At 41.0% G+C, this 10,079-nt stretch overlaps 1 protein-coding gene across 1 annotated transcript; it reads right to left on the minus strand.

Moving 5' to 3' along the window:
• Positions 1-24: 24 nt before the first annotated feature.
• Positions 25-8,195, minus strand: LOC134034230 (uncharacterized). Its single transcript, XM_062478629.1, has 18 exons — positions 7,930-8,195; positions 7,677-7,839; positions 7,327-7,476; positions 7,058-7,218; positions 6,704-6,883; positions 6,412-6,553; positions 6,059-6,243; positions 5,829-5,970; positions 5,556-5,737; positions 4,441-4,668; positions 3,748-3,910; positions 3,201-3,350; positions 2,752-2,912; positions 2,454-2,633; positions 2,081-2,222; positions 990-1,174; positions 647-788; positions 25-536 (listed from the first exon to the last, which is right to left on the minus strand). Exons 1-18 carry the CDS (start codon positions 8,131-8,133, stop codon positions 349-351), a joined length of 3,048 nt encoding a protein of 1,015 aa, XP_062334613.1. The 5' UTR covers positions 8,134-8,195; the 3' UTR covers positions 25-348.
• Positions 8,196-10,079: the final 1,884 nt, after the last annotated feature.

Raw genomic sequence — 10,079 nt, forward strand, 5'->3', positions numbered from 1 at the left:
GAATCACACTGTTGAAACGATGCATCCACGTTATTGACATGATTTATTTGGAATAAAAACAGATTATTTACATTTTATATTGATGCTAATATTATATTAGTATTATCAGTAATACATATTATACTGTGCTAAGGGGAAACCATTTTCTATTGCTTGGTTATGTCTTGGTTACAGTGATTTAATATCATATTATACAGCGATCTCCAAAATAGTTGATATTTTCTGCTACCAAGATATCATTTCTATTTGATTGTTAACAAAACCAAAGTATTTTATTAAAGTTTGCCTAAATACAATACAAGAGCTTGTCTTATATACATGAACTCATCGTGTAAATGTGGAGTGGTGTCAAACCCGGCTGACAGCACACAGCTGGTGAGGTGAAGGGTTAAGGATGAACCCTTCAGCTGGAGTGAGGTCCAGATCATCCTCTGTTACCCCGGGTGGAGGAGAGAAACGAAAGTGTTGGAGGAGAGAGGTGAAGAAGAGGAAGAGCTCCATCCTGGCCAGACCCTCCCCCAGACACACCCTGCGACCTGAGAGAGGAATAAAGGTGACACAGTACTATAGGCATAAGGTATCCCCAAAGGCTATTCCCACATACAAACAAAACATTACATAAATGATGTATGTAGGACTATCATACCTGCAGAAAAGGGCATGAACGCATCCCTCTTGACAAATCGACCTTGCGCATCCAGGAAGTGGGTGGGGTTGAAGGTGTGAGGGCTCTCCCATTTGCTCTCGTCGTGCAAAACCGTTGTCAGCAGAGGGAAGACAGTGGTCCCCTGTCACCAAACACAAGCACAGACGATACAGATGAAACTTGGACAGATCAAAATATCAGCTCAATGAATCAATATTTGGTGTGAAAGTCCCTACAAAGCTCAGGTTCGTCATAAAGACTCAAACTTTTCAGAACATTGCGGTTTCCTGGCAGAAGATATAATAGCTGTGTGGAGTGAACAGCCACTGAACTAAAATCTGACCTTCTTGATGAAGTATCCCTGGAAGGTGACATCTCTGCTGGTGACGTGAGGGATGGACATGGGTATAATGTTGGCCAGTCTCTGGGTCTCATGGATGACAGCATCAGTGTAGGGAAGGTTCTTCCTGTCCTCTACCAAGACCTGACGACTTCCTATCACATTGCTGATCTCCTCCTGAACCTGGTCTGAGGAGACAAGAGTGAAAATTCATATGTTTCAGTTCAATTTAAGCGTTGGCGACGGCGACCATGTAGAGACAGAAATGACATGCCATCGTGTAAATAAGATAAATAACATAAGGCTGTTTGTTTAATAAAAGAGCAAGCTATCGACCTGTTTTATAGGAAAGGTAACCTTAAATGACTTATGTTGGGATCGGGCGCTATATATATAAAAAATATATATTTATATTTATTTATGAATATTTTTTTTAACTTGACTTTCCAAGGGGGGCGGGGGGTGCCGTTGGGGGGGCGGGGCGCCCCCCTAATATAAAGGTAGGGGAAACACTGGTGGTGATTGAGATTTGGTCACTGGCTTAAACTTAACACTGATGGTTGTTGGGCATCACAATGACGGCTTTGTAATAACAGTGGTCAGTTGGAAACTGTAGAGCATGTGATGTTGTCATGTGAGACATACCAGGCAGAGAGGGAAATACTCATGGTTAGGATTACTGTAACGAGTTAGGAAGGGCATGATCCATGAGGGGACTATTAAGCACTGGGGGGAGAGGTAGGGAAATGTGTAGGACTATTTTCACATTTCTAGGGTGGGGGCAAGATAGGTGTTTTGTTGTGTTTATTTTATGATTAATTGACTTTATATCAGTTTAGGCCGCTGACTTCGGACTCCCGAACAGTAAGTGGCGGTAATGGACCTCCTGTGCAATTAAAATGGAAAGAAGACAATTTACACAACCTGTGTAAAGTCAATTAAGGATTAGTCAGCGTGAAACTACTGTGCCTGTGTATGTTCAAAAAGTGTACAAAGCAGTAGAGCAATGTGAATATAGGTGGTGTGTATTGCATGTCTGTTAGCCTGTGTGAACTGTAATAGCTAGTGACTGCCCTCTGTCACACTTTCCTTACCCTGTATATTAGGATACTTGGCCATGATCAGAAGACTCCAGCATAACGTAGTTCCTGTGGTGTCAGTTCCAGCAGCAAACAGGTTGCTCACGGAAAATATGAGGTTGTTGTCACTGTAGTGAGAATCTGCAATGCCTGATTCCTGGAAAACACAAACAAGAGAAGTACTAAGAAAACACAATGCTGTATTGGGGTATAAACAATAGTTATAAGGATAAATGAGCTCATCTTCTATAGGGATGACTGCAAAGTATAATCTCCAATAAAAATTAGTGGTGGTTAAGAAGTGGGCATATTGTGTCCAAAAAAGGTTAAAGTGTAGGTACCTCTGTAAACCTTCATGTACTTTCATCTACACTAGTGGTCCTCTTACCTCCAGCTTCTGCTTCTTGATGAGGAAGGCGTCCACAAAGCCTCGACACACCTGAGCGTCCAGAGTCTCCTTCAGACCCGTGATCAAGTCTGACAATCCTCTCTTGAACTCTTCTGTTAGAGCTAGCAATGCACGTACATTCTTAATCAATGGGCCCAGCCGTGGAAACATGTTGTACACCTGTCATCCCAGCCCCACCCCAAAACAATCAGGACCACATTAATCAAATGATATGAAGACAATCCATGTTCTAGAGCCAAAGTTCTCTGAGGACAAAAAGTCATTGATAATACAGTACCCGGATTGATGCAGAGCCTGTTAAGTTAATTCTCCTCTTGGCGCTCTCTACCATGGCTTTGAATTGGGGGTCAGTGTAATCAAATCTGTTTCCATACACGATGGCTGAGATAATATTGGAGGAAGCGTAATTCACTGGACAAGTTGTGTCAAACGCTTTGCCTGTCACAGAAATTAATGAAAAACTGTAAGGGCAGGGTAGGTAATGTTTTTGAGAAGCACTTTTTGTATTATTTGCTGAAATAAACTTCACATCCTGATAGCATTCAATAAATGAAATGCTCTGACAGTAAAATAAAATAAATCCGATATCTGCAGCTGTCACAGGACTGTAATAAACACGTCCAATCATTGTGTTCGGACCGAATGCAATGATTGCCAGTGCACAAAATTAAAACTTTTGCAAAACGTACCTAACTTGCCTTTAAATTCACTTTTTATCTGTCTTACCCTCATGTTTCTCAAACTCTTCAATGAGGTATCGACACTCCTCTATGATCTTCTCCTCACTCATCTTCTTGCCCATCCCAAAGTCTCTGAGGGTAGTGAGAGCAAAGCGCCTCAACTCTTTCCAGGAGTCTCCGTTAGCAAACAGGATCCCTGTGGAGAGAAAGTACAGTTTATGGATGAAAAAATGTGTTTGAAATACTATTTATTGGACTTATATGTCTAGGGATTTTCTATTCTGTTAAGTTAAATACAATTCTAATGTGTGTATTATGTCAGAAAACTGGAACACAGTAGTGTTACAGTGGTTAGGGTTATACAAACAAAAAGTAGTTTTGAGGGTTTAGTTCGAACAAATACTTTGTTTCACATAAATAGGTCACCTATTTGGGAACTTGGGGATGTGCTGACAAATAAGTTGTGTAATTCAAACCAAAGTGTCTGTGTTAAGACTATGCCAAAGCAAATAAAGGATCCTCTAAACAGAATCATGACCATTGAGAATGATATGGTTAAACTTGGTCAAAACAGTAACAAATGACTTTATTACCATGTCCTTGGTTGATAAGGTAAAACGCAGGGGTGATTTCTCTGTCTCCAAATTCTACAGCCTGGTTGACCAGAGCCTGCTCAACTGTCTTGTACCCTGCCAGGACCACTACTTTCTTGGGTCCAAAGTAGACTGTAAACACTGATCCATATTCCTTGGAGAGCTTGACGAAAAAGAAAGATGTGGGAAAAATATATGATTCTTTGTTTATAAAGATTGTCAATGTCAACACAAGCGTTTGGTTGATCATTATCTGCGGGAGCTGAGTAGATTGTTTAGTCTGCAACCTCAAAAATTATCGCCAAAACTTCCACCGTCCGTATCACAACCGACAGCTTCTTTGGCACATCAAATCACAAGCAACCCCTGCCACTGGCAAATCATTTAAAACATATGTTATTCGTTTTCAAGTTAGACATTTCTTACAATATGTAGCTTCAGCACTAGCATTCACTAGCCTATGTCTGCGCATCAATAATACAGCACTTTCAATCAATCACAGCAGGGAATTATAGCCGTGTGTAGTATGTGATTTTAGCCTACTTTTGACAAGTCTTTATGTTTTACTTTTTAAAAGATTCGTTTTTTCACGATTTTTTTAAATCGGCAATCGGCCTACCGTTGGTGATAAAATATATATATATATATATCATTAAAGCGAAGTATATGGAAAACACTAGCTAGTTGTCTCACCTCACAGAGTGTCTGGTGTGGCCTCTTCAGATCTAGCATCAGCAAGTTCCCCAGCAGCGGTAGTGGTCTGGGTCCTGGAGGTTCCTTCCCCTGTTCCTGGGAGCTGGAGATTAGGAGGTAGAGGAGCAGCAGAAACACCACAGTCCCCAGCAGAGTCACCAAGCTGGGAGTCTGGAAAACAACACTATCCAACACAGACATGGTTCTAATGGTGTACAGTGGAATCAAATATTTGAGTCAAGATATTGCTCTTCTTTGCTCCTTTAGATGTATGAACATGAGGCAAAAAAAAAACACCACCCTAAACTCTGGAGCAGAAAGTTGGCTCAAACACAACAAAACTGAAATCTGAAACCTGCTAGTAAAGGCCACACCCCTTAAAGTTCAGGGGTTGATACCATGGACATTGAACTAAGCCTGTGCAGACAGAGCCAAGACTTGGCACTGCCACAATTGTAGATGATTTATCTTCCTATTTAAGTAAAACATACAGTATATTCTATATAAAATTTAAGAAAGCTTCAAATCAGTCCTGGTCTGTTTCTCATGCACAAACAAACTGAATGAAATTATGACTTTCAGTCATTTGATTAATTATTTTGACTAAAGGGATGTACATTACTGCAGGGACCCCCCAGCTACCCTCCCACATCACCAGACAACGTTCTGTTACTGTTGGTCTACATTACACTTCAAATGTCTGCTTTAGTGGAGAATTGTTTGAGTTGAACCACAATGTATTGTTCTGTGTATATATTGTACAGTGTAAATAACGCAGCCATGTTGTACATGTTTTTTAAATACACTAAACAGTTTATTCACAAATTCATTGTAACATTAACCCAACAAGAAAGATGACGATAATTCCAGAATAATACTTGCAAGTGTACAGAGGAAACATCATTAATGGTGCTCTTATTCTGGTTACAGTGTGGATTATGTCAAAGGTAACAAAGGTCATAGTTTTCACATTCTCTGCTACTGAGACCGAATATTTTGTACTTGACTGTTTAGATAACCATCTTCTTTGACTAAATTGCTTACTTCCTTTATCCAATACAACCTTTTCTTATATACATTAAGTCCTCATATAAATGTGTGGCATGGTGTTAGACCCGGCTGACAGCACACAGCTTGTGGGGTGAAGGGTTGAGGGTGATGCCCACAACTGGAGTGAGGTCCAGATCATCCTCTGTTACTCCAGGTGGAGGAGAGAAACAAAAGTGTTGGAGGAGAGAGGTGAAGAAGAGGAAGAGCTCCATCCTGGCCAGACCCTCCCCAGGACACGCCCTGCGACCTGAGAGAGAGATCCCAAAACGATTTTAAAAACTTAGCATTATCCGAATGGTCACACTGATGACTCTTTAAAAAAAATCACAATTACATACCAGCAGAGAAGGGCATGAAGGCATCCCTCTTGACAAACGTCCCCTTGTCATCCAGGAAGTGGGCGGGGTTAAAGGTGTGGGGGCTCTCCCATTCGCTCTCATCCTGCAGGACTGATGTCAGTAGAGGAAACACAACAGTCCCCTGTACACCAGAGAGAATGTTAAACTGACGACCGTCCTCAACATTTTGGAGATTGAAGTTTATCACAATGACACGCATGATATCTGACCTTCTTGATGAAGTATCCCTGGAAGTTGACATCTCTGCTGGTGACGTGAGGGAGGGACATGGGTACAATGTTGGCCAGTCTCTGGGTCTCATGGATGACAGCATCAGTGTAGGGAAGGTTCTTCCTGTCCTCTACCAAGACCTGACGACTTCCTATCACATTGCTGATCTCCTCCTGAACCTGGTCTAAAGAGACAAGAGTGATTTGAAAGTTACTCTCAAACCTACAGTGATTTATTGAACAATCTTTGCCCTGGATCAGTTAAAATTGGCTCAAAGCTTGTAAACCAGTAGAAGGTTTTCAGCCATGCATGTGTCCTTTGTCCATGCACATGTGTGTGCTTTGGTCCTAACCTTGTATCCGGGGGTACTTGGCCATGAGCATCAAACCCCATCTTATTGTGGTCCCTGTTGTGTCGGTACCAGCACCAAACAGGTTGGCAACTGTGTTTGTCAGATTCTCTTTGTGGTAATGGGTGTCTTTCTTTCCTGATTCCTTCCACACAGAAGTTAAATGCATGAGGATCAGGATTGATGAAATGCTCAACAAATTTGCCTACCACTTCTTGTAGATTTGCTGTTTAAGAGAAATTTGACATGTAGATATACTATCCATAGTTAGCCATTCTATCCAGTGTGAATCTACCTCCAGGTTCTGCTTCCTGCTGAGGAAGGAGTCCACAAATCCTCGACACATCTGAGGGTTCAGAGTGTCCTTCAAGCAACTGATCAAGTCCATGATCTGGTTTTTATTGGCATGAGCATTCTTCATAATCTGACGTTTAGTACTCAGAAACTTGCCAAGCCAAGGGAACAAGTTGTACAACTGTATCAAAGCAAAGACATACACACAGGCACACACACACACACACACACACACACAGAGACACACATACATAATTAGGCTAAATTCAAATTATTGTGGCTTCTTAACACATATCTAATATCCAAAAGTGATACCTAGTCTTTAGAAGAATGTTTCTGGAGTATGCATGAGTACCTGCATTGATGGAGATCCTCCAAGTCTGATGTTCTCATTGGCTCGGCCCACCATTTTGGTGAACTCAGGATCAGTGTATTCAAACCTGTTGCCATACACAATGGCACAGATGATATTGGATACAGCGTAATTAACTGGCTGCGTTGTGTCAAATGCTTTACCTATTACAAAGAAACCAGGCACCAAATGTATTAAATACACACTGAATGTTCAACTATGTATGTCATTACACCTTTTCTTATAAAAACTGTAACTTTTGAATCTCTTACCCTCATATTTCTCAAACACTTCAATCAGGTTGCCACACTCCTCTATGATCTTCTCCTCACTCATCTTCTTGCCCATTCCAAAGTCTCTGAGGGTAGTGAGAGAAAAGCGCCTCATCTCTTTCCAGGAGTCTCCGTTAGCAAACACAATCCCTATGGATCGCAAAATATATAATTATCATTTAAACCTTCTGAAGACTTGTGGTATTAACCCAGATTTTTCTTTAGAACTTTGTTCTCTAAAGATATCATAAGAGATACCTATGTTGAAAAGAGACCAAGGTAAAATTATATGTTTTGATTAAGACAAAGAATGTGACAAGAGTAACAGATGGTTTCAACTTAATCCTTACCATGTCCTTCATTTAAATCATTGAACATGGGAGTTAACTCTCTGTCTCCAAACTCCTCAGCATGGTTGACCAGAGCCTGCTTGACTGTCTTGTATCCTGCCAGGACCACCACTTTCTTAGATCCTAAATGAACTGTGAACACAGATCCATATTGCCTGGAGATCTGTCGAGATTGGTACAAGAGACCAGTATTAGTTAGTTCAAGCAGTTGTAAATTGAATTGGAGCAAAAAACCTACATAAAGGTATCTCACCTCACAGAGTGTCTGGTGTGGTCTCTTGAGATCCAGCATCAGCAAGTTCCCCAGCAGAGGTAGTGGTCTGGGTCCAGGAGGATCCTTCCCCTGTTCCTGGGAGCTGCAGGAGAGGAGGTAGAGGAGCAGCAGAAACACCACAGTCCCCAGCAGAGTCACCAAGCTGGGAGTCTGAAGAAGAACAACACTATCCAACACAGACATGGTCCACCCCACACTAAACACTGAACCCCTTAAACTTGACACTCACTTATGCTTTCACAAAGCTGAGCAGCCAGATCCATTTATAACCAATAGCAACAGTCGGGGGTGGAGCTGTATTTGTTCCTTTCTTCAACAACTTGGTACACTGCCACACCTGTAGATAATTAATTCAGAATGTGTTTGTAAACCTTTGTCACAGTGACTCAGAAGAGCTTAGAAAGTTACTTGACTTTTATTCTCCATAGCACACCTTATTCAAGTGAAAGGAAAACATGCTAACATGCAACATAAAACACTATCCAACACAGACATGGTCCACCACACACTAAACACAGAACCCCTTAAACCTGACACACTCACTAATGCTTTCACAAACACAACTCAAATGCAGATCATTGTGTTTACTAGTTGCACCAACGTGCTTTATACATGAGAATTTATCCTTTTGTGGGCGGAGGTGGGTCGTACTGATTTACAATGGGAAAGCTTTCACCAGCAACTTTACACATTGTCACATAATTAGATCATTTACTGGTTTATGATCTTAAAGTTCATTACCTCCGACACAGAAAATTATAAATGGAGATAACACCTGCTTATCAGTCATATACTGATAGGTGTACAAAGTTTCTTATGCGGTTAATTATGTTTACTGTGGCCTGCTTGGGTTGCCCATGGTTGGTTAAATATAATTTTATTCATTCACATTGCTTATCTGTTATCTATTTACCTTAATTAGGAATTAAACTGTTAGATACAGATGTCTGGTTGGAATAAATAGTACAACATTGCGAGGCAAGATGCTTTCCTTACATACTTTAGGGATTTGGAGGTGTGAGAGCTCTCCTGTTTGCTCTCATCCTGCAGGACTGACATCAATCGAGGAAATCTCACACAAGCAAAGACATGACAGATGAAAGCTGAGGCCAACAGGTCAAAATATCAACTGAATGAATCATCAATATTTTGCGTGAAAGTTCCTTCCTAGAAAGTTCAGTTTAAAGACCAGACTAGATTAAAACTAGGAATGCCCTGGGATAAAAAAAAAAATCAGCCAACACTGATGACCAATAATGTCCTGCTTCCAAATTCCAGGAGTTTACCATCGAAAATGGTCAACCAGTTGACCCAGTTGACCCAGTTGACCATCGAAAATGGTCAACTGTCCTTTGTGGGGTCATCACCCTTAGAAATAGCTAATACAGATAGCCATCCAGCCTTCTGTCCTGTCATATAAAAATCCCCCAAACAGTTCCTAAGCTTTACAACCTCTCAACTCCTCGACCTCTCAACTTTCTCAACAAACTCATCTTAATTATCTCCTCTTCCTGCAGACATCATAACTTGTTCCTCCAGCATGTTTCTTATCAATGAACCACATTTAAAACACCTTCATTGTACATACATCCTAAAAATTATATTACATATCCCTGGAAGGTGAAATCTCTGCTAGGGATGTGAGGGATCAGTGTAAGGACGATTCCTTCTGTACTTTACAAAGACTTGATGACCTCCTATCACCTTGCTAATCTCCTCCTGAACCTGGTCTGGGGAAAGAAAAGAAAGTGATAAAGGCCGGCTGTAAAACCAAATGTGCTTCTTGGCCTACAAGCTATCAGGATACACCTGACCAGTCATACGTATCTGTTTTATCATTGATAGCTGTAAGTAAACTGTGTTCTTGTCTGTCTGTACACATTGCTTAGTCTACCTAATTGTGTCTGTGGTTTTGTGTCACTGTGTGAAAGGCCTGTGACTTTACGTGAACAAATCTAGAGAACTATCTAGTAATTCATGAATCTTACAGTTTGCCGTGTGGTTGTATTCTTTGAGTTTGCAGAACAGCAAGGTCAGAATGTTTCAGGCAGGTTTGGTTTCTTGAACCAATCAGCAGACAAAACAGACTCCCATCTCTGGCTGAAGGGTTAAAGGAATGTCAGGTGGTT

Source organism: Osmerus eperlanus, chromosome 2 (genome assembly GCF_963692335.1).
Source record: "Osmerus eperlanus chromosome 2, fOsmEpe2.1, whole genome shotgun sequence".
Taxonomy (NCBI): domain Eukaryota; kingdom Metazoa; phylum Chordata; class Actinopteri; order Osmeriformes; family Osmeridae; genus Osmerus; species Osmerus eperlanus.